This window comes from Tribolium castaneum, chromosome 5, assembly GCF_031307605.1.
Source record: "Tribolium castaneum strain GA2 chromosome 5, icTriCast1.1, whole genome shotgun sequence".
In the NCBI taxonomy this organism is placed as follows: domain Eukaryota; kingdom Metazoa; phylum Arthropoda; class Insecta; order Coleoptera; family Tenebrionidae; genus Tribolium; species Tribolium castaneum.
This window is the reverse complement of record NC_087398.1, coordinates 5,138,162-5,165,336: the sequence shown is the minus strand read 5'-3', so window position 1 is coordinate 5,165,336 and position 27,175 is coordinate 5,138,162. Positions and strand designations below refer to the sequence as shown.

The window sequence follows — 27,175 nt, the reverse complement described above, 5'->3', positions numbered from 1 at the left end:
TGTCAAGGCGGCCGAGTAATTTTAGAATGGCTAGCCGTGATGAGATCGCTGGCCGCAGTTTTGTGAACGCGGCCTCTTCGGCGATGTGCTCGGGTGATCTGCAAGGAAGGCCCTTCTAAGGGACAGTCAGAGCGCCATGAATGTGAGTACAATTTCCCCGATTTTTTTCCGATAAATCTGTGTCGTTGAAACAATGATAAATATTTACGTTGCAAGCGCTCTAATTGGCATTTGTTCAGGAGTTTCGGAGATCAGGAAGTCGTAAGCCGGCGCTATAAAATCCCAAAATAAAGACAATTAAGTAAGAATTTGTATTAAGGACGCCGAGTGGTTCGGGATTTCCGCGTCAGTTCATATAATTTTGATACGTAAATAAATATTTTTAGACCGGCCCACGACTGGGATAGAGTCTCCCTTTTTGTCAAAAAATATTTATTGTGATTATCATAATATAAAATACAAATGATACGAAATAAATAAAACTAATGACAACTTATTCTACTTTTCAGAATAAAAACGATAACAAATGGAGGCCCATGGCCATATCCAACCCATCTACGCGCTTGCGACTCGCCAAAAACATGCCTCAGTGGGTCGTAAGTATTTTATGTGTGACAATGAGTTTTGAAGCTTAACAAATATATATAAAAAATAATCCTAGAAGCTTATCATAAAGTTTGCATACAATAGTCGTTTTTGGTTTTTACGTAAGAATCAGTTCAGAAAACAGTAAAATAAAACGCACCTACCTATAACTAAAAAAGGGAATACATGTGTATGTACAAATCAATATAAAAATCAAGATGTTGAAATAAATAAACACCAAGGTTTGTGCTTGAGAACACAAGTATTGCAAGTACTATTTTGATTCTGATTGGTGTTTGAGGCTAAGAGGAACCTTAAAATACTCTCGGTAAAAAATAAAATTCGAGTGCCTTATCAAAAGTTGATATAAAATAAGGCTCAATTTTCCTCATCCGAATTCGACTCTTCTTCTTTCTTCACTTCAGCTTCCCCCTCTTTATTGCTAGTGTCTTGATTGTCCGATTTTTGCTCGCTTTCCTCCGCTTTCTTCTCTTGTAGGTATCTCGTCCTTCCGAAAACTTTATATTTATAGCCGACGTCATCCCTCAGGTGCAATTTTCTGTGCAACTGCATGTAACTCTGCGTCGAAAACTCCCGATTGCAAATATCACATTTGGCATTTTTCATCCCTTTGATGAAATACTTCTTCTTGCTTTTCTGGTTGTGTTTGCGGACTTTGTGTCTCAGCAGGCCCGAGGGGCTGTTGAATTGTCTATGGCAAATGTCGCAAACTAGGTCAGTCAGGTCTGGTTTGGCTTCGGATTCAGTCGTGGCCCCCTTGTCTGGCTCCAGCGAGGTGTCTTTGAAGTCGTTCAAAGTGAGCGAGTCCGATTCGGATTTGTGGTATTTCATGCAGGCCTCATATTCCACACGGCACATATACTCGTTCCTGCAATAGTCACACTTGAAGGGGTATTTCCCCATGTGGAAATTTTTGATGTGGAATCTGAGGCCCAGCCGGGAGGTAAACGGTTTCTGACAAGTCTCGCAGTTGAAGTCGAGGGGGGAGTAGAGCTGTGGGGACAGAAAATGCTCTCCGGAATTGCTAAAGTCCATTTTCTCGTCGGTCTGCTTTGGGAGAATAGGAACGTAAGTGCCGAAGGTGGTCTTGGCAGGGTCGAGGTGCTTGCCGTTAGAGGTGGCCCCGTTGGAGCGAGAGGCAATCTTCATGGCGGAAATGACGTCTTCCCAGTCGTTAATCCCGTTTTCGGGATCTTCTTCAGTCTCTGAGTTGCCCTCGTCGCCGAGACCAAAGTCAGTTGGGTCGATTTCAACGCTAAGCTCTTCGCTTTTGCTCTCCGTGAACAACTGGCTGACGTTGAGATTCGCCACTTGGTTTTCTATTGTGGGGACGTATCTTTGAAACGTGTTGTTGATATTAAGGAAAACGTTTTGGTTTGTGTCCTTGTTATCGATGGGGACCGGGCTGATGGTTGTTGTTGGCACAACATTGAGGAAAACATTCTGGAACGTGTTTTGTGTCTGGGGTCCTACCACGATTTTGATGTATTTCTGGTTGGGGAGCATCATGTAAGCGTTTGACTGGGAAGGGTCGACGACTGTGACCCCCTCAGGTTGCTCGTTTTCTCCGTTGCTTTTTGTAACCAGACTCACGTAACTTTTCAACACTGAAGCTGACTGGAGGCATTGTTTTTTGAAATTGTACGTGATGTTCAAGCGCTTTATACAAGGATGACATAATAAAGGTTTGAAGAGGTTCCACTCCTGAAAATAGACGCAATGTAAATTTATTTTCCGGCTAAGGACGATTAAAAATAAACATACCACTCCAGATACACAGTACTGAAGTTTGCTCATTAAAGTTTCATTCGGCTCGTTTTCTATGTGTTCTAAATCGATGAGATTCTTATCGTATTTGAGGCAAACACGGCAAAAATGCGGTAAAGTATACATCGTCATGTAAAACTAAACATAAATATCAATAAAAAGCTCAATAAAGTTCAAACGGGCTGTCAAAGCTTCGTCAACTTCGGCGCCATGTTGAGTAAAAACAAACTGGGGATTTCACTATCGACAATCCCAGGCAACAAAAACCCCAAATTCAAAATTAATTATTTTTAGAAAATCGCTCTAAATAACTCTTTATTTCCACTTGTTTAGTACAAAACGGGGTCAGGGGCGCCACCCCCGCCAATTCCAATCGAGGAGAAGCCCCACTCGTCGTTTTCAAAAACCCAAGAACCCGATTATGAAGTTATCGAATTTGGCCAACAGTACTCAAATGCGCCCCCAATACCCATCAAAACAGGTAAACCGCTCCAAAGTAGCCCCTTCTCGTAGTAAAACACAAACTTTCATTTAATTTAGAGCCCAAAAGGGCCGATGGAAGGCACTGCCAGCTCTGTGGTACCTCCAACCCTTCCATCAAATGCGACCACTGCAACCAGATCTTCTGTATTTCCTGCGATGATATGTACCACCGACACCCCAAACGCCAGACCCACTTCCGACGCGTGAGTACCCCAATTTCCATAAGTAGACGGCGCCACTTGTGGTGTGTTCCAGACCATGGAGACTTCAATCCGGCCCCCACTACCCCCAAAAGGAGAGATGCAATCCGCCCCCGTGCCGCCCCCTCGTCGCCACCGCCGCGCCGGGTCCATCGGACCGTCCCCATGTCCCAGCCCTACCCCCATGAGACACAACCAGGTAGGGTCTTGTTGTTTTAACTTTGTACATCTATTCACCAAATAAATTGTCACCGAATCAAAGCCTTATATTGTGAGCGCTTAAACCTCCCCCCTCCCTAATAACCTCAGCTTAAACCGCGCTTAAGGTAATGAGAAAGCAAGGAAGAAACGTGGAGCGATAATCGAGACATGTTTCTAGGGGGTTCCCACTTTGGCGCGGAAAGACACTTTTTCATTCAAAGACAAGATGAATAGTCTCAAACGGATGGTGGGGTCGAGGCCTCTACCTCCGACACCGATTTCACCCTGTGAGTACTTCCCATGGGTTAAAAACGCGTCTAGTTTCATTTTTCCAGCGTCGCGTGTCTCAGCGAGCCCCCCGAGTTTCGATAGGTACAATCGCGGGTTCGAAGTACCAAGTCCCAGCCCCTCCCTGCAGCAGAGGTACCGCCAACATCAGCTGGCAATGAGGGGCACCACCCCTAATCTATCAAGTGCCGGATCTGATTTTGATAAGGTACCATAAAAATATTTTTTCTCAATTTAATGGGAACTTTGCAGCCCCCGAGCCGCGATAGCGGGTACCCAGACTGGGACAATGAATGGGGTCGCTTCCGGTCGGGGAGCATTTCCGGCTCGGAAACCGGTTCCCGGTTACGGAAATTGAGCAATACTTCGTGCCCCCCGCCCAGGAATCTCCCTCACAGCGCGTCGGTGTTTGACTTGAATAATCCAATGCACCACCACCACCATCATGGGTTTATTCCCATGCAACAAGTAGTACCATAATCAAAAAAACGTGGCGATTTTTTGATATGGGTGTTTCAGGCCCAAAGTATGGCCCAGCTGAACTGTCCGGGGTGCTACCAAGGGGGCTGGTTGGAATGTGGGTGTGACAGGACCGGCAGTAACTTGAGCCTGAACATGGCGCCAGGGCCGTATCCAGTCAATCCCATGTGGATGGGCACTTGGCATGGGCCTCCGCCGAGTACCATGTATCCATATCCCGTCCCAATGGGCCACATGCATCACCACTCAAGACCACCATCGCCCACCCACAGCATCAAGTCCCGGAAGTCATCCATGAGTAAGAAGAGTCGGAGGAAGTACCGCGAAAGTGAAGACACCGATGATGATTTAGAAGACCGAAGATCGATTTTCAGCCACAATGATCGAAGCGAGAGGAAGTCGCTGGGGTCAAGATTCCCCGAAAGGCAGAAACTGCCACGTGAAACCGCCTCCATGCCTCGGGAAATTTCGAGAAAAAATTCGGACCGAATTGAACGAATCTCGAACGTGCGAAGCAGACGTGGTTCGTCCAGTGAGAGCGACGACGAGCAATCGGAGAGCCAGAAAGAGAGTGAAGTGCTTGACGAATCAGAAGAACCAGAAATAAAGCCAATACTGGAAGTACCGACCTCGAATTGGGAGTGTGAACACTGCACCTTCGTGAATGACCCTGGCACTAAAGTTTGCCTAGTCTGTTGCAAAACGGCCACAATTAACGTCAAACTCGTGAAAAGCGACGAGAAAACCGAGAAACCTGAGCCAAAATTGCACACGACTCGATCGAGTGACGACTGTAGCAAAGACTACAGCGAGACCGAATCTCTTTTAAATAAATTGGGCAAACTAAAAACCTCCGAACCGAAATCCCCCGACCCGAAGAAAGGTAGGAGTAGAAAAATCTCATTTTGGCCGGGCACAAAATTCGCATCACTCAATAAACAAAACTAGACCCCACAAACCTTGTGCTGTTTTTACTTAGTTGTGTGTTATTTTTACTAAAACCTAACTGTCGTGTTTTAACACTTTTCCTGTTGTTACAGGAAAAGACGCAAGTGAAGCGGTGTCATTGGAAAGTGTTAGTGCGGTTAAAGCGGTCGGTACTTCCCCCGAAAATGACACTAGTGTTAATAAAGTGACAACGGGCACATCGCCTCCGCCCCAAAACATGTCGACACAAGTATGTCTCAAAGTCGGGCTTATCGCCGGTAATTGCCCTTTTTCAGACTTATGAGGACGTTCCTCCAGCCGGGGAAATCCCCAAGTCGCCACGAGGACGACCGACGAGTCGCAACAAACGAAGAGACTTGCGAAGGTCGAACTCGCTGCACATGGGGACGAGACGGGGGTCCGAATGGTCGCTGCACCGCAGCTCCAGTCGGCACTCCCTCACCACCGACTCGCAGGTTTTTAATAAATTGACGACAGTTTGATTGGTCATTGGGGCCAATCAAATCTTAAGTGACGTTCGGACTGACTTTACTCTTGTTCTTTAGAGTCTCCCCGGGAGTCGGGAACAAAGCCCAGCGCCGTATGACTACAGTGAGGAAAGTATGGACAGGTTGCGCAAACCGACAATGTCTCGGTCATATTACAGCATCATGGACTTGCGAAAACCGGAACTTTACCGAAACGAACCGCCGTTTTACAGGGTGCATATCTTAACAATATAAGGCTTTGATTGGTTGCTATTTTTATCAAAATTTCGAGACAACCTTTAAACTGTTACTTTAACGTGGTTTTTTCACAGAATGAGTACCCCCCAAGTCACCGCAACCGCTCCGACTCGTTCGACCTCCCCGACTCGGGCTTCAACAGCTTCAAGTCGCAGGGAATGGAGCTGGTGAAGCTCCTCCGCGAGGCTGAGCAGTACAAGTACACCGCTGACGAGGTCCAGGCGGCCCTGTGCCACTGCAAGGACATGAATCCGATAGATTGGCTGCGCCAAAACTGGGACGCGACTATTGCGAGCGTCCAGACTTTGGCCACGCAGATGGGGCGCGAGGGCCCCATGAATATCGTCGGGACGGTGTCTGAGGAAGAGGCCAGGGCCGCTTTGAGACTCCACAAGGGGAATTTGTGGCCAGCGGTGACCGAATGTGTGGAGCAAAGGCAGAGAAAGGTGAGTTGTGTCTCGACAAAATTTTGGGGTATTAATTGAGTGGTTAGTATGCCGAACTTGCGTCACGTGGGGAGTTCAGTCGGGAGGATATTCTAACAGTGCTAACGGCACATCACGGTGACTTGGAGGCGGCGTTTAACGAGCTGAGTAAGACTCAACTCAAGCCGTTTCTGATGCGGATTTGGGGACCGCCGGTTGGGACGGAGAATGAGGCAGGTAATGAGGGGGCGGTGTTGGAGAAAATTGGGGGCGAAGGTAAGGAACAAAAAGGTATCAATTGTAACGATTTATTTATGGTTTTCTAGTAGTGAGCGATAAGGAACTGACAAAAGCGGTAAGTGATAGTAGTGATAAAGCGCCCCCTACAACCACCGACCAGGAGTTAAAAAAAACTCCAACTGAAGTTTTGGAAAATATCGAATCGCAGATTTTACAAAATTTGCAAGACATGAACAATCTTAGTGACACTTTAGATGATGCGCCCCCTAAACCTAACAAAATTTACGTGGAGAAAAGTAGTACCGTAATACAAGTGTTTGATCACGATTATGAAGTCCCGGAAGCCGAGCGAGACGAACAAAAACCAGAGTCGGATTTTAGTGACACTGAAAGTAGCGATGAAGGTAACAAAGTTGAGGAATTTGTGGATGCTGTGAGTGATATGCCAGAACCTCCTCGCCTCAAACGAAAAAGTGTCAGTACTTTAAATATCACTTTAGCCAATAAGGAAGAACCGGGAACAAGTACCGGACTTCCAGTTGCCCAAATGATTCAAGCTGAGGATACTCCGACTGTGAATGAAGTAGTACTTGAAAGTACTGCAAATATTCAGTTACAGAGTGTCCCAAAAAACGATCAAGTGGGGGCCTCAGTGAATAAAAAAGAAACAGAGGCCTCCATTGTGGTTCCAAATGGCGAAACTAAAGCTCAAGTAGAAACAAAAAATAATTTACAAGAAGGTTCCCCGACTCCAGTGGCAACAAAAGAAATTAAAGATAATGGGGAGCTCTCTCCAGAAACACCCTCTAGTCAAAAAGAAACAAAAACGGTGAATGAAAACGTACAAAAAACAACAAAAGACGATGTAAGTATGGTTCTTGTAAGTCAAACAAAAGAGCTTCAAACTGATGATTTAAAAAATCGTGATTCAAGTCAAAATGATACCAAAGACAATCAAACTAACACTTCAAATCAGGATCACACAAAAGATAGTTTAGATAAGGGTTCAATAAATTGTACCGAAACAAAAAACGATTTAAATGAGACTCCGGAAGGCAATGTAGAAAATAAAGATCCGAATGAGTTTTCCAATAAGAATAGTTCAATATATGAAAAAACAATTGAAAATGGTAATATGCAAACTTCTAAAAATAAAGAAGAGACGAAAACTGATTTAAAAGAGGTTGCAAGAAGAAACGAAACAAAAGGAAATCTAAATGTTTCTAAAAACAAGGATGTAATAACAGAACAGATAATAAATCAGAGCGGGGTAACAAAAGCCACAAATGCTAATGAAACAGTAGAACACGAAGTAAATAAGAGTCAAACAAATCATAGTGAAACAAAAGATAACGCGACGGAACAGATAACCGTGGAAAACGATGACGCAAACGCTCCTGAAGGTAATGAGAAAACAAAAAACGATCAATTGGCGCCCCTTGAAAGCAATAATGAAACAAAAAACGATCTGAATAAAAGCGAAAACACTGTAGTAGCGCAAAAAACAATTACGAGTGTTGATGTAAAACTATCTAATGAGAATGAAAAAACAAAACACGAAACAAATGAAAATGTTAAAACTTCCAAAGACAATGAGAAAACACAAAACGGCCTAAATTCAGAAAAACCTTCCACGAGCAATGGACCAAGTACTACCGAAGCCAAAAATCATAATGAGGTCGTAGAAAGTAAACCGCCGTTGACAAAAAAGCAGAAAAAGTCCATGAAAAAATCGAAACGTCGCGCCCAGAAACGAGCAGCTCGGAGAGGCTCGGCAACGAGTACTACGGAGTCAAGCAGTGGCGAAAAACAGTCAATAGAGACAGACAACGAGGTGCCCGAACCCGTCGTCAAAGATTATGAACCAAAAATTGAAAATTCTTCCTCTGATAACGCTGAAAAACCCTCGACCTCGACCGAAACCCAGCCAAAAATTTCAACCACAATTCAAATACCCCAAAATAAACAATCTCTGCTTCCCGTTCCCCCGAAAAGACCATCAAAAATCCCGATTTCGCGTCAGAGATCAGTTTCCAAAAGCGAACCGAAATCACCCGACGTGCAAAGTAAAATCCCGGTTAAAACCGGGAGTCATATTCCGGTTAGGTGTTTGATTGAGAAAGCGAAAAGTGATACGGAATCGGAGAAACGTCCAGTTATGCAAAAACGGAAGTCGGACGAAATCGCACAAGAGATGCAACAAAGTGTTCAAACTGTCAAAGAGATGAACCGACAATTAAATACTGTGAACAGGGGGAGTCTGAGTTCGTTTCGGAACAGTTCCGTTGAGTCTACGACAAGTTCGAAGCAGCTGTCTTACACAAAATCACTAGATAATGATAGCGATTCTTCTGTTTCTGACAGTAACGTTGAAGAATTGCTCGACCCGAGCACTGACGAAGACAGTTACGAGGATTTTGAAGAGTATGATGGGATTGAAGAGTCCGACACTGAGGACTATAACGAGTTTGATAAAAAGAAAGCGAAGATTGCCAATGAGCTTGATATTAATTTGGCACAAATTAGTGCAAGGGTTGAGGAATTGACCACGAGTTTGGGTCGCAAAAATGAGTTTGATGAGACGTGTGAGTCCGAGGAGGAGTATGTTTCTGAAGAAAGTGAGGAGGAAGATGAAGAAGAGGAAGAGGATGATGATGACGATGAGGATAATCAAATTGATCTTAATATTGAAGTAAAGCAACCGAGTGAAATCGAGCTGATGGAGGTAAGGCCGCCAAAATCGCCTATTTAATTTTTTTCTTTGAGTCAATATTTTATTACAAAAATCGTTCTTAGAGGCAGGCGAGGCGCTTCCTGGCCGAGGGCCAAGTCGAGAGCTACCAACAAGCCGAGCTTGCCGTTAGCTTAATGACTCTTAAATTTTCCGCTGAGGAAGCTCTCGAAGCTGCTAAAGACTGCCACACCCTAGACGCCGCTATCGCATATTTGCAACAAGACTGCGAACTGTGCGCTGGAAAATATCCCATGAATCAGGTGATTGGCTTCGTTTGAAGAAACCTCCTTGGAATTCTAATTCCGGCTTTCAGATCATATCTATGCTAAAATGTACGCACCGCTGCTGTCAAGAATGCGCTAAAAATTATTTTACCGTGCAAGTGACTGACAGGACGATAATGGACTGCACGTGCCCTTTCTGCAAACAACCGGAGTTGACAAGCAGCGAAATATCCGAAGACGAAGTCTCGGATTATTTTGCCAATTTGGATATTCTCCTTAAAGGCATTCTAGACGCAACCGTCCATGAGCTTTTCCAGAGGAAATTGCGCGACCGGACTTTAATGCAAGACCCTAATTTCAAGTGGTGCGTTAAGGTAATCCATTTATAGGTTTCTGTAATTTTCCCGGCTAACTTTAATCAGTGTTCGAGCGGATTTATCGCCAATCCTCGCCAGAGACGCCTCGTTTGTCCCGACTGCAAAAGCGTCACGTGTGCAAACTGTCGCCGGCCGTGGGAGAAACAACACGAGGGCATCTCTTGCGAGAAATTCGCAGAATGGAAAGACGCCAACGACCCGGAGAACCAGGCCTCCGCGGTTGCGAAACACTTAGCCGAAAACGGCATAGACTGCCCCAAATGTAAATTTCGATATTCACTGGCCCGAGGGGGCTGCATGCATTTTACTTGCACTCAGTGCAAACACGAGTTTTGCTACGGCTGTGGCAAGCCTTTTATGATGGGGGCCAAGTGTGGGGTGAGCCAGTACTGCGGGAAATTGGGGCTCCATGCGCACCACCCCCGCAACTGTCTGTTCTATTTGCGCGATAAGGAACCAACAGAGCTGCAAAAGTTGCTCAAAGAGCACAAAATCCCCTTCGATACCGACATCCCGGCCGATAAAGAGGAAAACGCCGCAGCCGCAGCTAAGTGTTTCGTGCCGCTGCAGCGGGAAACCCCCAACGGGCTCATCGACACGGTGTGCAACAACGAGGTTTCCCCCGGCCAGGCCGGTCTTTGCAGGTAACTGTATTACCCACTTTGTTAATTTCGTTATGATTTTCGTTTAGGATGCATTATTTAGAGTACTTGTGTAAGTTAATAAGACGTCACGCAATCGACTCAATCGACTTGTTAAACGCTGATGATCTCGAGACTGTGGTCAGGCGGGCCGCCAAACGACTGCCGCCGAATGCGTACGGTACGCCCCGAGAAATGTACCGATCACGTCTCTATCAGGTACTTCCCCTGGCCAGTGTCTAATGATTCTTTTGTGTGTAGGCTGCATTACATCGAGTATTTAGTTGGGCTCATTGGCAGACACAAACTGGACCCAATCACGATCCTGGACCTGGTGGAAGTCAGTCAGGAGTTGAAGAGACGCGGCAAAGACTTGCCGGAAAGAACGGCTAGTTGTAACGACCAGGAGTACAGAATTTTGTGTGTCAAGGTAGGGGCTTACACACGTGCGCTAGTGCGTAACACGGGCTTCTGGCTGAGATAGTCTGTCAATGTGCCCAACGGAACCCCACTAACACCCCAGTCCCTGGTTTTACTGTCAAGTGGGGACTAAATGAAAGGTTTTTCCAGAAATTGTGCAAATTAAAAGCTTGTACTAGTTGCAAATTCAATTATTCTCAACTGACGGTGTTTGTGGTTAAATTAAAAATTGTTTCTCTTATGAAACTTGTTTATTTTCAGATTGTGAAGGAGCAGATTCCACTGGATTGAGCGAAATTAACCCCACGTAAAAATTTCCAATGACATAATATGCAGTGTTATTGTTTTCAATGTTATTTTATAAATAAAGTAGATTTCTATGAATTTTTGCTATTTATTTAACGATTGTAAAAACTGCGTCAGTGCAGACCCACTTTTGTTGTTCGATTTTTGTTTGAGCATTTTCGTCAACTTACTTAACTTCCTCTTTTCTTGCAAAATTTCCTTCCTTTTAGTAAATTCATTATTTAAAATTTTATGTGTTTCGTTCTGTACAGATATCACCGCTTCTTCCTTAAGACCACAAAATTTATCTTTCTTCTTAGCATTTTTCTTATTCTGATTCTTGGCTTTCTGGTATTTTCGTCTCTTGACTGGCTTGTTACATCTGTGACTAATTTCTTTTTTACAAAAATTGCAAGTAATTACCTGTAAGTAAACAATAAGTGTTTTGCACACACGCACACTTTGACACGTACGAGTGTATTCTCGGCGTTAATGTTATTATTTTTTAAATATTTGATCTGGAAATGTGTCAGTCTTTTTTGAGCTTGGACCTTCTTAAGTAATTTTTTTGCGAATTTTGATTTGTGAGTCTCAGGTTTAACGTAACAGGTGGCCCCAGTCTCACGTAATTTGAGACAACATTTCGGGCACCTTGCGTCCAACTTATTTTTACTCTTCTTCAAACAAATCTTTGTCTGGAGTTCCGAAATTCGAAACTTTGACCTAGAATAGCCTATTTAAAACCTAACTTTCGCCAAGTGTGACAACTTACGCGTAGTATGATTTTAACACATTTAGACTATCGGGGACCTTGTCTGCCAAGTCGTGCAAGTATTGAATCGTGTTTTTGTGCAAAATATTCGTAACTTCTTCCGATAATTCCATGGGAAAAACTAACCTAACCTAAGCACAGATGTTGCGTCGAGTAGACAGTTGACAGTTGACACCTTGTAGCAGCGTGTGAGCGTCGTGAGCGTGTTGTGCATCGATTAACAGGTAAGTCTTGATTGTCTTGATATTTATTAAATGTTATAAGTAAAATGTAATTCGTCTGACATTATGTTTATTTTCAACGATTGTGTCTAAAATTAAAGTAAATCAAATAACTGAATCCTGACCCACGGACCACGTGGTTTTTATATTGTAATTGTTTTCGCGTCCAAAACATGGCAGTAATTACATAATAACTAGAATAATTATATTTATTATACTGTTATCACTAGGAAGTTGTAACACGTGTTGTACGGTAGGCAAAATTGCTTATCTGAATTTGTGTTTTTGTAAAGGTTTTTAAATATCGCAGAGAAAATGTCTGCTTAACGCTGACTCGTACTGTAAGTTGTTTCTATTCTTAGGTCCAAATCACACAATAGGTATTTTTTTTATACTTGGAAGTAAGTGAATAATCTCATTTATCGGAAGAAAGGCATACCTATATTCAGAATACCAATTATTCATTAAACTCAACTAGTTTGTTAAAGTTAACTAATTGCCTTTCGCAGTTACTTTATAATAGCATACTTTACAGGCAAATAAGCTTGACCATTAATAAACTTACCTACTCATTCTATCAACAACACAATTTCTCTCAAAGTTAGTTGCATTCCAAAATATATATATATATATTTATTATATATTATAATATAATATATATTATATTATAAAAATATATATTATATATTTTTTTAAGCACAATTTGTTGTGCTTAGGTTATCAAAGATGAGTTATCTGTTTACATTATCATCATCGATTAAATTATAATGAAAACATGTCTTTACCACAATTGTTGTTATATTGTTTATTACCGAATCTTTGCTATAAAACTATTATACTATTTATTATATGCTCTTTGGTTAACTTGATAATATTTTTAATCATCTCTCTTAATTTCAATTATCGTTTCAATTTGCTTTATCTGACTATCTTTTCGAGTGATTCTCCTATATTCAAATAAAACTTTTTAGTGTATTCCAAATATGAATAAAATATTTCTTCCAAAGTAATATAATATTCTTTAATTTCTTGATCCGTTTTTGTATTTAATGTTATTATTAGGGATTTAATATTACGAACACTCAATAAAATCCATATTGTTTTATTTAAATTAACTATTTGGCGAAATATTTATAATATATTTTGTTATCAATTTTTTATAATATGATAATTCATTTTTAATCTTATCATAATTTATTATTTGGTATTCTATTTTATAGTTTTCTAAAATTTTCTTTAAATCTTTCTTAATATCGCGTAAATTCAGTGGGGGATAGCCACCCCCCACTGAAATTCCATATTGTATAAAGCATAAAAGATCATTTGTTATTATTATATTTTTCTTTTAAATAACGTAAACCATATGAAGAAAACTATAATTACAATTACGGTAATAAACATAAGAACAAAAATAATAATTTTTAATTTATTAACTTGTTGAATGAGACTTGAAAACTTTTTTAGCAATTTTGGATATTCTTCGTTGAATATGTTTAAATTCTTGAATATAGTACTTTCCATTTAATTTACAATTTTTGAGTTTTTTCATTTATTGCTCTCATATTTTTAGTATGTCTTTCAAATATTTTCAGAGTTCTTTTCTTTACATCATCGATGTTTGATGGTATTACTACTGTTTTGTTTCTTAATTCTGCTAGTTTCTTAGGATCGTAATTATTGTAGTTATCTAATTTATATTCCAATTCATCTATTTTATTATTAGCGGATTCTAGTTCACAGTCTGTCATAATTAATTGTTCAAGGAATAAATTAGCTGCTTTTCTTGCAATATATTTATCTACAACTTCTTGTTTGAAACCAACTATTTTTGCTCCATCTTCTAATCTGTCTATTTCAGTAATAATAGGTTTTAAATCTTTTTTCCATTTTTCTTTCTCATCGTTGGGAATGTATGAAACTAGTTTGTCCATTTATGACTGAAAAGTTTCTAAAGATTTACTAATTAATTCATCTGCTTCTTCATCTAAACTTATATGTTTACGACCACCTGCTTTGTGTTCTACATTATCGAATATTTTTTTATTTTTTGTTTTGCTTTTTCTCTCTTTTGTTCCCAATTGTTCCGATTTGTTCTCTTTTGCTCCGGATTGTTCCCGTTTGTTCTCATTTGTTCTCGTTTTACATGCAATCTTAATTCCAACTGAATTTAGTCCCATATTAAGGGAATTTCTGGAAATACTTTTAGATTTGCAAAAATCTGTCTTTGTTAGTTTTTTATTTACGGTAGAATGGAGATATTCAATGGCAAAATTACGATTTCTCATTTGCGTTACTTCATTGATATTTCTTGGTATATTTAGTTTTTTATCTTGAGTAAAAGATTTGTAACTATTTTTAAATTGCTGGAGATCAGATTGTTGTCTTGTTTTTAATGGTGTATAATATTCCGCTACAATTTTGTTTTGCTTCATAATTGTCTCGTGTTTTTATTTATTGCAAATATTTTATTTGATTAAATATATTTAATATACTCTTGATAAGTCAACTACTGACAGAAGGAAACTACTCGATAGAATGCACGTACTTGTTTTTAATTTATTATGGCAAAGAACCATACATTTTGATATGTAGACGTAGATTTTTTGTAAAGTTGTTGTTTTGTAATTTTTAATTTAAAACTTCTTTGCAAAACAAAATTTTAAATTCTTTAAAATAAGATACAATGTTTTAACAATAAAAAATTATAAAAAAACACTTTTGTATAATTCTCCAGTAAACGAATACATAAAATGGAAGAGCGTTATAAAATAATAATCAACAATAAACAAGCTTCATAAAAATGACAATAAATTTAAGTAAAAAAATATGTTCTTTAGTATAAGAAACAGAAAACACATAAATACATTATACTTATAGGTACCAAATCTAGATTTTTCGAAAGAAAGGATCCAATATTACACTAAAGAATGTAAAATATATAATTCTAAAAATGTTTTCAGTCTGAAGGTCAATTGGTCAGCTATAGACTTAAGCTGCTCTCTGGTGATCATAACTGTTAACAGGCAAATATTATTTAATTATCACAAATGTACATATGATATGTAAATTGAGTGATGATGGTTATTTTTGAGAGGATTAATAAAGAAAGCAAAAAAACATTAACTTGAAATTAAATTATTAAGTAGACATTAAAATTTCAATATTTTTAATAAAAATTAAATACTTTTATTTTGCTTTGACTTTTGACTGCAAACTCTTTAATATCTGTTATCAATAAAAATAATTTACGTGTAATCTTATCATTAAAAATGTATTGTTTTTTTAAGGTTTTGGTTTGGTGTTGTGGGACATAGAATATGGAAGGAGAGGACTCACTAAGTACAGTGAGTATTACCTTATAACTCTTACACAGAATGAATAATGATTTGAATAATGCTTTTTTTAACACGGGCATAGCACATTATACAATTAAAACTGTTTGGCAAATGGCATAATGTTAGTTTTAAAAAGCTGTTAAGTCTAGGTAAAAGTAGAAGGGCGTGTAACTTACATCAGTATATGTGTAAATAAAAGCAATTTTGTGTACAACATTATTCTATAAAAATGCAATTGAATGTAATTTTTAATTTTTGCTTATTTCTAGGAGACTCATGGGTTTGACTTTCGAGCCATTTTCCTTGAAGAATGTACAAATAATGAACGATATTTCGATAAAGAAGATGATATACGCCGAAGAATTTACATTCTACTTTCCAATAGTACAAATTTATCACTAAAGTGTGTTACATTAATAAAAAAATTTATTTCATATGTCGATAAAATAATAATAACAATGGAAAGAGATCCTCTTGATCTGATAAGCATACTGATAAGTAAACCTGAAATAATCACAGCGGAATACAAGTGTACGAATCTAACACCAGTTTTATTCACAAAGCAGCGTCCCACATTATTCACAGAACTTGTACTTGAGGCTAATTGTAACAAGAAAACAAACATTAAATCAAAAGTTACTGTAATTGCTTATGAAGAAATAGAAAATAAGAAAATTGGATTACAACACATTATGTATACAACACAGCCAGGTTCAATAAGCGATTCATCAAGCTCAGCTGATTTAGTAGAAGATGATGATTCTAATTCCAATCAATCTCTTACTCGTAAGAGAAAGAGAAGAACATGTCAAAAAGCGGGGGACTTTGAGCTGCGAGGACATGTAAACAACTGTCAATTTAACAATACTGTGAAATGTCAAGTGGATATATTGATATTAGTTGGGGATAGATCTTACTGTGAAACATTGGCCAAGCACCTTGGACTGATTTGGTTTGAAGGTCTGCTGAAAGGAGAGGAAGACATTGGACGTCGTTTGCAAAATTATGATAATAAAATTTATAGACTAGCTCACACAGAAATTATTAAGAAAATGATGAATGGCTACAGCAGCATCTGCATCACCACATCGACATCAGCTTGGAACTTTATATCGGCATGTACGAAAGGAATTATTTACACAAAAAATAAATCTGATTTGTATGATGAACTCGAAACGAGCGCAAATTACTGTGTTTTTGTCGAAGATAATATTGTAGCTTATGTAGATGCTATTAGTAAAATTGTTCAAAAATCATTGTTATGCAATATTTTAGTGGAAGTAAATTATCAAGTAGATGAAAAAGCTTATACTAAAATCAAATTACCTATAACGGTTTTAATACCTTTTTACATTGTTAAATATTTCTCACAGAGCTTTATGGTGACACATGGAACTTGGGCAAATTCTAAAATTTTAGATATATTTGAGCGTAGAGATATTGTCTAAGGCTCCATGTATTGATTCTCTGTAAATACATACTAATTTGATACTAATAGTTTGCAAAATTACTGTGCTTTTATGTTTAGTTTGTAACCTAAATTACTGATGATATCAAAATTAAAAGTAAATTGTACAATACCTTTGTCTAATAAACAAACTGAAGAAAGTTAGAACATAAAGTTTAACCACTGTCATATTTTTTTAATTTCTTAAATGAAATGTTATCGGTTAACGCATGTCCTGTACAAATTGCTCAAAAACTCAACAAGTGACGTCAGTTCTAACATTTTTAAAGCCAGGGCATCGCGTCCCCCGCTTTTCGAGCGTCAACTGGGCCCTTTGTGTCCCCAGCGCCTGCTCCTCTGCGGACGTCCAGCTGGCCCTCCGGACCAAAATCGACACAATCTCCAAAAACACCGCACCGAGCAGTGCGAGTCCTGGTAGAGCCAGACATGTGCCAATCAAGCCAAAAAGAACCGTTGCCGACCTCGACCATCATAGTCTCGTAATTTCACTTTCGTCAAGTGCGAGCGAAATCCTGCAAATCATGTTTCAGAGGGATTTTCGCCGGAATCGTCCTTCTGGTGGCTGTGAGCACGGGGTACGACTGTTATGCTCTCGGGGAGAAAAACAGGTGGATGGTGGCGTTTTCCTTGCGGAAAAACTGGACCACTCTGGTCACCATCAAGCGGTCGAGCGATGATATTGAGGCCATCCACGGGATTCGGTTTTTGAACGCGTTTCTGCTGGTTTTGGCCCATAAAAGCATGGCCATGTTTTTCACGCCGTACATGAACCGGACCGAGATGATCGAGGTAAAGTGTTTGGTTTGTGAGGTATGAGAATTCCCGGGTCAATATTGACTCGGTTTGTCGATTTCGTTACGTGGGATGTACCGAATTAGAGTTTCCTTACATAACTTGCAATTATTGCTAATGAATTGTCATTTTGTTTGCACACATCATTGCATTCGCAAGGTTGTAAAATTTCGTGCTTATTACATTTCGAAAATAATCATTTGGGGTAATTTGTTTACACAAACTTTTATTGCAACGCTCATGATCTCAGAACGCTCAGAAGGTTGGATTAATTCATTATCAATTTATTACTGTTTGATTTAGCGACAATAAACCTTGAAAAAAATAATTACCGGTGTGAATGTAATTGTTATGGTGGTCTTGCTTTTTAATATATGGTTCATTTTATTCGAAGGAAACAATACTTTCGATATTATTTCAAATACTTTACGCCACCGCAAAAGGAAAATGGCTTTTCTGGATTACTCATATGGTTAATTCAGGAAAAAGGTCATGTGTATTGAGTCGTGGTAACTTTCAAGTGCGGTAAATAAAAAATTGTGTTTGTAACGATTTATTTTAAATTTTTTAGCAGTAACACAGTAACATATAAAAAAGATATAATATAAAGATGTTTAATCTTATATTAAATAATCAATAAATCAAAATTTTATTTTTATAAAACTCCTAGGGAAATCTCAAGAAACAGAATTTTTCAAATATTTTAGACGTCGCTCACCATTTGCCCATTACCGGACTAATACACAGTTTTTGAAAATAATCAATCAGTAGGTACATCGACACCATTTTTAAAATTTGAAAGTAGAGTATAGAATGTTACTTCTGGGCCAGGATATTTGGCGTCTTAAAAAACAAGTCAAAATCTTACAAATTAACTGTTTGCCCAAAAGCAAACAACCGAATAGGGCCTAGAACCTCTCAAGTCATTAATTTTTATCCACCCCAAAAGCTCCCAAATATCTGTAGACCACCAAAAATTGGGCACACGAAAAACAGGGTAGAATCCTACAAATACGCTCTAAAAAAACAATAAAATACCTTGTTTTTACACACCCCAAAATGGCTTTTTACTTCTGGGCCAGGACATTTGGCGTCTTAAAAAACAAGGCAAAATTCTATAAATTTAGCTGTTTACCCAAAAGCAAACAACCGAATTTGGCCTAAAACTCTTCAGAAAGCATTAATTTTTATGCACCTCAAAAATCCATTATAATCGGCGAAAAACCAACAGAAATGACCAAATAAGTCCCAAAATCCTTCAAAAAATCACGAAATTTTATACACCCCAAAAGTATCCAAATATCTGTAGACCACTTAAAATTGGGCACACGAAAAAACCGTTGAAAATCACCCAAAATCATACAAAATTACCTTAAAAACGGGACAATTCTTTACCAATTCTCTTGTTTTTACACTTACCGCACATCGTCCGTAGCAACCAACATATGATGGATAAATTCAACTTACCTGCTATAAAACAATGTAACAATAGCCTATTTACCATACTGGGAGCAGATAAAATATATTATTATATTGTCTATAAGGATGTGTAGAATATTTATGTACCACGGACAAAAAAATTGCATATTATAGCCGAGTCAATATAAGATGCATTTTTTGTCGGGGTGGATGGTGCATATTAAGTTTTTCCGTCGACCTGATCAATTTTAAGTTAATTAGAAATAAAAGCACTGTATTCAAAAGAAAAAAATCACTTATTTATTACACTAAACAGCATTCAACGAACAAAACTTATATACTAAAACTGTAAAAAAAACGACTACACTAGTTTACAAGGGTTTTGCTCATCAAATAAAAACACTTTTAATACACTATTTTGAGGACCCTGAATTCAAAAATACCACCAGAATTTATCCATCACGTCTTTATTTTTAGATATAGACAACTGAAACTGGAATCGGATTCCATACCACTTTAACTTAAAATCTCTGTATCTCAAAAAGTATTAATATTCACGATTTGGTGCCAAAGACTTTTTTGTAGGAAATTAAATTTCCTACAAGTTTCTCATTTACAATTTTTCTGTAGCTAGTGTTTTGTACGAGATAAATCCAAAAAACGCAAATTTTATCGAAAAATTAGATTTAGGGGCCCGTACTACCCCGTAGGTGAAATTTATGACTTTACTGTAATGGAGACTTTTGTAGAGCGTTCAATTCTGAGGAAGACCTGTCTTTGGGCGAGATAATCCCATTAAATGCCTCTGAGTTAAAAAATTTAAAAGAAAAAAAAATCAAGTTTTATGTGTATTTTAAATGGGAAATCTTTACACGCCTTGGTCTAGTACTTAATATTAATATTAAGGGCTCAAACTTTCAGGGAATTTTTTTTATGGTACTTCCAACAAAATTTCACCATGGGATCGAAAAAAACATAGTTTAAAAAAAAGCACCCTATTCTGTAATTGTGTAGCCTGTATGGCCCACTATATATAGTCCACAAACATAACAAAATTTATCTGGATTACAACTTCTTGACGACATTGTAAATTGCAATTAACCACCAAAAAAAAACTTGGAACACGAAAAACTAAATTTATTGAAATGCAACAGTCGGCTATGTAGTATATGAGCTTGTAGAATACATTCACTATTTTTGGCAGAGAACGAAAAACGATTACTGTGGTGAATTACATCGGAAACGAAATATATACCCACTCACCCAAACAAAAAAATTTCGGTTTTAAAAAGTAAGAAGCAGTGGAGCTGCTTTATTGATGAAAAACATAATACAAAGAAATGGATCCAAAGAATCTGTAAAAAAGTCGATACGGATCTGAGTTTGATATTTTAAAATCCTGACGTGATGGAATTTTTTTATAGTCATATGTGCTTTCAGCACATCTAAATGAATATAAGGAAGGCAATTATATTCAATGAGCAAATTTTTTTTTAATTTTGTAAACTAGTGCTACCTACTTGATTTACTGTAATAAATGTTGTGGTGGTGGTCGAGCAGTGGTAGGTAGTATTGAAACACGGTTGATAATACGGTTAATATATTAATGGAACGGGCAGGAAAGAATTGGAAACAATAACCGAGAGTAGCGAGTCTATACGTCGGCGACTGCACATCAACTCTTACTCTCTCTCGAGGATCCTTCATCTTCATCTGAAGCCGAACATGCGCACTAACAACAAGCACTCGCAGGGCACAAATTCGCGTCTGAATACAATGTAATTCCCAACACTCCCCCGTATTCTGCCGGAATTTGTTACAATTTTTTTTAAACAACTTACGTTAATTAGAGTACATCAGAACAAAATACAAGAAGCAAACAAACAAAAATTACACAGTGGGACTAATGAACAACATTCCCAAATTCAAAACAAAAACATTAAATTTCGCATAACATAATGCTTTAGTAAACACATCGGCGACTTGTTCAGTCGATGGTACATATTTCAAGACAATATCTCCATTTTCATATTTCTCACGTACAAAGTGATATCGGACATCGATATGCTTAGTGCGTTTATGAAACATTGGATTTTTAACAAGCTTAATCGCTGATTGGTTGTCAACGCACAAAGCGACACCACCGCACTTTTCACCCACTTCACTTAAGAGGCCACTTATCCACACTGCTTCCTTGGTAGCTTCCGAAGCTGCCACGTACTCGGCCTCCGTTGTAGATAGGGAGATGCACCTTTGACGACGGCTACACCAGGTGATGGCGCCGTCTCCCAGTTTGAAAACGAAGCCGCTTGTCGACTTCCTGGAATCGATGTCGTTCGCATAATCGGCATCCGAGTATCCGATGAGTTTACCGGAGTTGTTGTAGAGGATTCCCAGCTCCTTAGTCCCTTTTAAATATTTGAAGATCCGTTTCACGGCGTTTACGTGAGCGATTGTTGGATTGTTTTGGTAACGACTCACTACATTTACCGCGTACATAATATCGGGACGCGCGGAAATTGCGGCGAACATTAAACATCCAATTGCTTCTCGGTAAGGAAATAGCACGTCATTGTTCTTGGGTTCGTTTGGATCGGATTGCGACAATATCGCGTTTGGATCAGCTGGTGTATTACATGTTCTCGCATCGTTCATATTAAAACGGTCAATAATACGATCGATAAAGTTCGATAAATGTATGAAGATCGAATTCTTACCAACTTTAGGATCACTCTGTCTTTTAATTTCCAGTCCCACAAAATATTCTGGTTCACAAATGGTCACTTCGAACGCACTTTTTAATTTGTTGCCCATTTTGTGTAGAGTGTCCATGTCCTTTGCCAAAATTAGACCATCATCTACATACAGTAGAAGGATCATTAATTGTTCGTTGAATTTTCCTGTGTAAACACATTTATCACTTTCACATTGTTTAAGTCCGAAAAGTTCGAGGAACTCGTTGAATTTCCTGTTCCAGCAGCGAGGTGATTGCTTAAGTCCGTACAATGACTTTTTTAATTTTAACACAGAATTAGGTGGCACAGATAACCCGGGAGGAGGTTGCATGTAAATGTTTTCTTCTAATTCTCCGTGAAGGAATGCTGTTTTGACGTCGAACTGTATCATCTGATAATTTTCTCTTGCGGCGACGGCCAAAAGAATTCTTATCGTGTCGTATCGAGTTGTCGGTGCATACGTTTCGTTATAATCTACGCCTTCGGTCTGGGCAAAACCTTTTGCACATAATCGTGCCTTATAACGAATATTTTTATTATTGGGGGATCTTTTAATTTTGAACACCCACTTAGATCCAATTGCCTTTTTATCAACTGGTAGGTTGACAAGATTCCAAGTATCGTTCTTCTTCAAAGCGTCCAGTTCCTCCTGTATTGCATTTCTCCACTCTTCGGATTCGCTACTGGTGATTGCTTCGTCATATGTATTTGGGGTATCGCCCTCAACTATGTTTATCACATAATCATCAAGATTGTTTGGTGTTTTTAAAATTTCACGTGGTCTCAGATTATACCCTCTTCGATCTTCAGTTTCTGGTACGGGTTCTTCCTCGGGTTCTTTAGTTTGATCGTTTTGGTTATTATGCTCTAAATTTCTTTCATCGTCGTGAATTTCATCCGTGATTACAATCTTATTTGCTCTGGGTAAAGTCAGTTCATTATCTTCGCCGAATGTTACATTTCTAGCGATTTTAATCTTTCGAGTTGCTCGATCAAACAGTCTGTAATTTGTCGAGTCATTATCATACCCTACAAGGATCAGTTTCTTGCTTTTCGGCTCTAATTTCTTTCTTAAGTTATCAGGTACGTGCATGTACGCGTCAGAACCAAAGATTCTTATGTGTTTTAGATCAGGTGTCTTGTTTGTCCAAAGTTCGTATGGCGTCACTTCTTGGTTGATCGAATTTGTCGTTCGATTCAAAATATATGCCGCCGTGTTTACGGCTTCCGCCCACAAATATAATGGTAAATTCTTCGTAAAGATCATAGATCGGGCGCTTTCAACTAGAGTCCGATTTTCGCGTTCAGCTTTTCCGTTTTGTTCGTGACAATATGGGGCGCAGGTTTCGAGAATTATGCCTCTATCTTTTAAGAACTTATGAAATTCCTGATTCACGTATTCCCCGCCATTGTCCGCACGCAAGGTTTTAATTGGGTGACCAAATTTATTTTTGCACATATAATAGAACTGTTTGAAACAATCGAGAGCATCTGATTTATGTTTTACGAAATAAACGGTTCTAAAATTCGTCGAATCGTCTTTGAAAAGTATAAAGAATCGACATCCGCCGACGGAATCTACTGACATTGGACCACACACGTCTGTGTGAATTAATTCACCGGCTTTGTAATTTCTTTTCTCGATTTTATGATATGGCATTTTGTGTTGCTTACCATACCGACAACCCTCGCAAATTTGATTGACCTCGTCATCAGTTGTTCCATGTGCGTCGATTAAGCCTCTCTTCGCCATCTCCTGGATTGTTTTCATATTGATGTGTCCTAAGCGCTGATGCCAAGTTTGTAGACTTCTTGTCGCTGTCAAATTAACCTCGCTTGTTTTTGTTGTACAACGTATCAGTAATTTATAAATATTATTTGACTGCCGAACTGCACAGGCTTTTACGACACCATCACAAACTATTTTGGCTTTGTTATTCTCTTTTGTAATTGTCATTCCCTTTTTCGTAATTTGACCCTCCGAGAAGAGGTTTCTCTTTAGATTTGGAATATACCAAACATCTGTCATTTTGTTTTTAATCCATTCGTTTTCTAGCCAGCATTCGATTTCAATCGTACCCTTTCCTTTTACTTTTAGTTCGCTGCCATTGCCAAGTTTCACACTGAACTCATCGACCTCTTGTATTGTTGAAAACATGTCGCGTCGTGACGTCATATGCGCCGAGGCGCCGCTGTCCAGGATCCATGCTTCATCTTCTTGGATTTTGGTAGCAATTTCGTTGACATCTTCGATTAAGAATGCTCCACTGTGACCTTGAGTCACATGGGTTTTTCGTGGGGCACGACACTCTCTTGAAATATGCCCTTTTTTATTACAATTGTAGCACGTAATGCGTGGTTTTCCTCTTATCGTTTTCTTGTTTGGTACGACACGTGTAGTGGTGACCAACGCGTTTTCTGTTGTTTCCACAGTTGTTAAATTACGCTCTTCGTCGATGAGTCTTGATGTCAGGTTGCTAAGTGTTTGTTTGTCTTCCGCTAAAGACAACCATGCCTGTCTAAAATTGCGGTATTTCGCCGGCAGCGTACCAAGAATTTTTGTAATTATGGCCACTTCGCTTATATTGTCGCCAGATTCTCTTATTCGTCTTGCCAGATTCTCGACTTTTGAAATGTGTTGTGCAATGGAATCATTTAAACACATTTTGTACTGATGAAACTCCTCGTGTATAAGCATCTTGTTTGTCTCCGTCTTTATATCGTAGATCGCATCCAACTTGTCGAGAATTTCTTTAGCCGTATCGCAGCTTTCTATCATCGTTATTTGAGACAATTCCATCGTAGATGTTATTACGCACATTGCTATGGCGTCCTTTTTGTTCCAGGTGTTGAGTTCTTCAACCCTATTCGCTGACGGTTTCTCTATTTCGCCTATTGCTATTGAATACACCCCCTTTGCCTTTAGGGCGCATTTTAGCTGGAACCGCCACTGCTTGTAGTTGTTTCCGTCGAATTTGTTTATTGCTGACAAATTTATTCCGTCTGCCATTCTTGTTTTCACGACACTCGTTTTTGTCTGTGAATCACCCGACACACTGGTTTTGACCGCACGAACCAGTTTTTAATCGCCCGAACGCGTGTTTCACTCGAACGTTACTGTAGACAAAACTGAACTAAAACTACCCTTGCGACCTGGGCCCATAACCTGTTGTGGTGGTGGTCGAGCAGTGGTAGGTAGTATTGAAACACGGTTGATAATACGGTTAATATATTAATGGAACGGGCAGGAAAGAATTGGAAACAATAACCGAGAGTTGCGAGTCTATACGTCGGCGACTGCACATCAACTCTTACTCTCTCTCGAGGATCCTTCATCTTCATCTGAAGCCGAACATGCGCACTAACAACAAGCACTCGCAGGGCACAAATTCGCGTCTGAATACAATGTAATTCCCAACAATAAATTCTACAGCAGTGTCGAAAACTGGAAAGTATTCGAGTTCAATGTCATCATTCAGTTCATGCAAATTTCAAAATCTTCGATGCTCGGTCCATTCTTCGAATTCGTTCCTTCTCTGCGTCATTCTAGAAAACAGTCATATATAGATGTTTACAAGGTGATGTTTTTTCTGTCACCCAGTATAATTAAGACCAGAAATGAATAGGGAGCCAAGTACCAAAATTCAGATTTATTGCTATGATGAAAAAATTTCTTCAAAAAGTAATGTAGTGTTAGTACCTATGTTAATAAACCGATATACACAAAGATATCAAAATCATAGTCATTAAAAACAGGTACAGAAATAAAACATTAATTCATTTACATTTAAGACCAAACTTAATTTGGCTCTTTTTAGGGATAACAGCGCTTTTGTATAGCATTTTTTTTAATTTTATATAATTTCTTTTTTGATATTGAAAATCTAAGAAAATTAAAAACATTAAGTATTTGTAATTAAAAATCTTTTTTATCAAATAATGTTATTCATATATCAGTAAACCATATTGTCAAATCCAAATATTTTTTTTAATTTTATAAATTTTTTAGCGGAAAATCCTGAATTAAAATTTTTCTTTTATACCTGGCCCCTTATACACTTCTACTTTTCAATTTTCAACGCACCATAAACTGTACTGATTTAAGTCGAGAAGTACATCACAGGCGACCCAACAGACACATGTAGATAAGAAGAAACATACCTGTGAAAGACAAATAAGTAAAATACCCAACCAAGATTAAAAAGGAGATGCAAATTATACTATAATTAACCCAAAAATGTTACACATATTACGAATCACAAAATATATACAATAATTACGAATCACAAAATATATACAATAATTACGAATCACAAAATATATACAATAATTACCCAATATTTGGACTCAATTGGCGAAACTATTTCCATGTACGTGTCAAAGTCAATTTTTGGATGAGCTTCGATATTTCCCATTTCAATAAAGTATTGGATATCCTCGCCCAAGAGTAATAGATCTAGACCTTGAGACCGCAATGAAGTTTCGAGGTCGTTGCAACGTTTTAGAGAATCAAGATCTATATTTTCTTCTCGCTTTATATAACTTGGAATGCGCCTTACATCCTTGAGCTTCACATCTTTATTTAGAAAGACCTTTTCTGTAATTTGTTTTTTTAATAAATTAGCGTATTGTCTCATTTCTAGGATTGAGACCCGTGCGCTTAATTCGTCAATTGCTTTGTTTCTTTCTTGTCTTTCTATGTCAACTGCTTTTTTGAGTGCTTCGTCGCCTTTCCGTCGTTCTAAATCAACTGCTTTTTTAACTATTTCTTCTATTTCCCTCGTACGTAATTTTTTGCTTATTCCAGAATTCGTTCGAATCCCCCGAATCTCGTTTGTTAAAACTGCGGCTGTCCTTAGACCCAACATCTTTCTGCGGCTACAGACCTATTTAAAAGATTATAAACCAGTTTACAATAGGTAGGTATCATTAAAAAAATTATATAAAAAAACTATTTTTAAATCTCAAACTGAAATTTAATTCTTTACCATTGAATTATTTTTATTTTTTTTAGTAAATAAAGTATATATTTGATGTTATTGAAATCAATAATTTTGTAATTCATTCTAAGTCTCATTTTTCCGTGAACACATGGTCAAAGGTTTTTTTTGTGTACTTATCTACATTTGTTAATAAATCATAAACTTAAGATTCAAAATTTCTATAACCTATTCATGTATGAATAGGTTTCAGAATAGATTCAAAATCAGAATAAACTACATACGGATGTCTTAACATTCTTTGAATATTTTTAAATTTTAATACATTATCATCAGGCATGTTCGGAACACATGGTTCATTACTAAAGCACACATTTTGATGTTTTTTAAAGCATCTTCAGTTCTAGCGCAGTAGTTTAAACATCTTCTACAGAAATATTTTTTGCTTC

General features: G+C 38.4%; 3 protein-coding genes and 1 non-coding gene across 11 annotated transcripts; 2 read left to right on the top strand and 2 right to left on the bottom strand.

The window, feature by feature from the left end:
- Positions 1 to 31: 31 nt before the first annotated feature.
- On the top strand, positions 32 to 11,143 carry LUBEL (Linear Ubiquitin E3 ligase). 7 transcript variants are annotated; one of them, XM_064356865.1, is made up of 20 exons: positions 32 to 142; positions 510 to 596; positions 2,707 to 2,854; positions 2,914 to 3,059; positions 3,112 to 3,255; positions 3,436 to 3,544; positions 3,593 to 3,753; positions 3,798 to 4,013; positions 4,065 to 4,908; positions 5,066 to 5,202; positions 5,249 to 5,428; positions 5,519 to 5,674; positions 5,773 to 6,144; positions 6,192 to 6,399; positions 6,453 to 6,478; positions 9,160 to 9,357; positions 9,411 to 9,695; positions 9,744 to 10,342; positions 10,601 to 10,769; positions 11,021 to 11,143. In XM_064356865.1, the coding sequence occupies exons 1-20, from the start codon at positions 137 to 139 to the stop codon at positions 11,048 to 11,050; spliced, it is 4,221 nt and encodes a 1,406-aa protein (XP_064212935.1). In that variant the 5' UTR covers positions 32 to 136; the 3' UTR covers positions 11,051 to 11,143. The 7 variants fall into 7 exon arrangements, with proteins under 7 accessions (XP_064212935.1, XP_064212932.1, XP_064212934.1 ...); XM_064356862.1 differs by having other exon boundaries at positions 6,453 to 9,088; XM_064356864.1 differs by having other exon boundaries at positions 6,450 to 6,478.
- On the bottom strand, positions 416 to 2,615 carry LOC100142210 (zinc finger protein 227). Its single transcript, XM_001814844.4, has 2 exons — positions 2,371 to 2,615; positions 416 to 2,310 (listed from the first exon to the last, which is right to left on the bottom strand). The coding sequence occupies exons 1-2, from the start codon at positions 2,503 to 2,505 to the stop codon at positions 964 to 966; spliced, it is 1,482 nt and encodes a 493-aa protein (XP_001814896.2). The 5' UTR covers positions 2,506 to 2,615; the 3' UTR covers positions 416 to 963.
- LOC663636 (uncharacterized) lies at positions 11,134 to 11,956 on the bottom strand. The gene is made up of 3 exons (XR_010334314.1): positions 11,817 to 11,956; positions 11,518 to 11,767; positions 11,134 to 11,467 (listed from the first exon to the last, which is right to left on the bottom strand). It is a non-coding gene; the product is annotated as an uncharacterized LOC663636 (transcript).
- LOC103315153 (uncharacterized) lies at positions 11,949 to 26,820 on the top strand. 2 transcript variants are annotated; one of them, XM_064356880.1, is made up of 4 exons: positions 11,978 to 12,040; positions 17,110 to 17,319; positions 17,371 to 17,629; positions 26,594 to 26,820. In XM_064356880.1, the coding sequence occupies exons 2-4, from the start codon at positions 17,267 to 17,269 to the stop codon at positions 26,678 to 26,680; spliced, it is 399 nt and encodes a 132-aa protein (XP_064212950.1). In that variant the 5' UTR covers positions 11,978 to 12,040; positions 17,110 to 17,266; the 3' UTR covers positions 26,681 to 26,820. The 2 variants fall into 2 exon arrangements, 1 of the variants encoding a protein (XP_064212950.1); XR_010334312.1 differs by lacking the exons at positions 17,110 to 17,319; positions 17,371 to 17,629; positions 26,594 to 26,820 and adding exons at positions 15,325 to 15,381; positions 15,642 to 16,999 and having other exon boundaries at positions 11,949 to 12,040.
- The last annotated feature ends 355 nt before the right edge of the window (positions 26,821 to 27,175 follow it).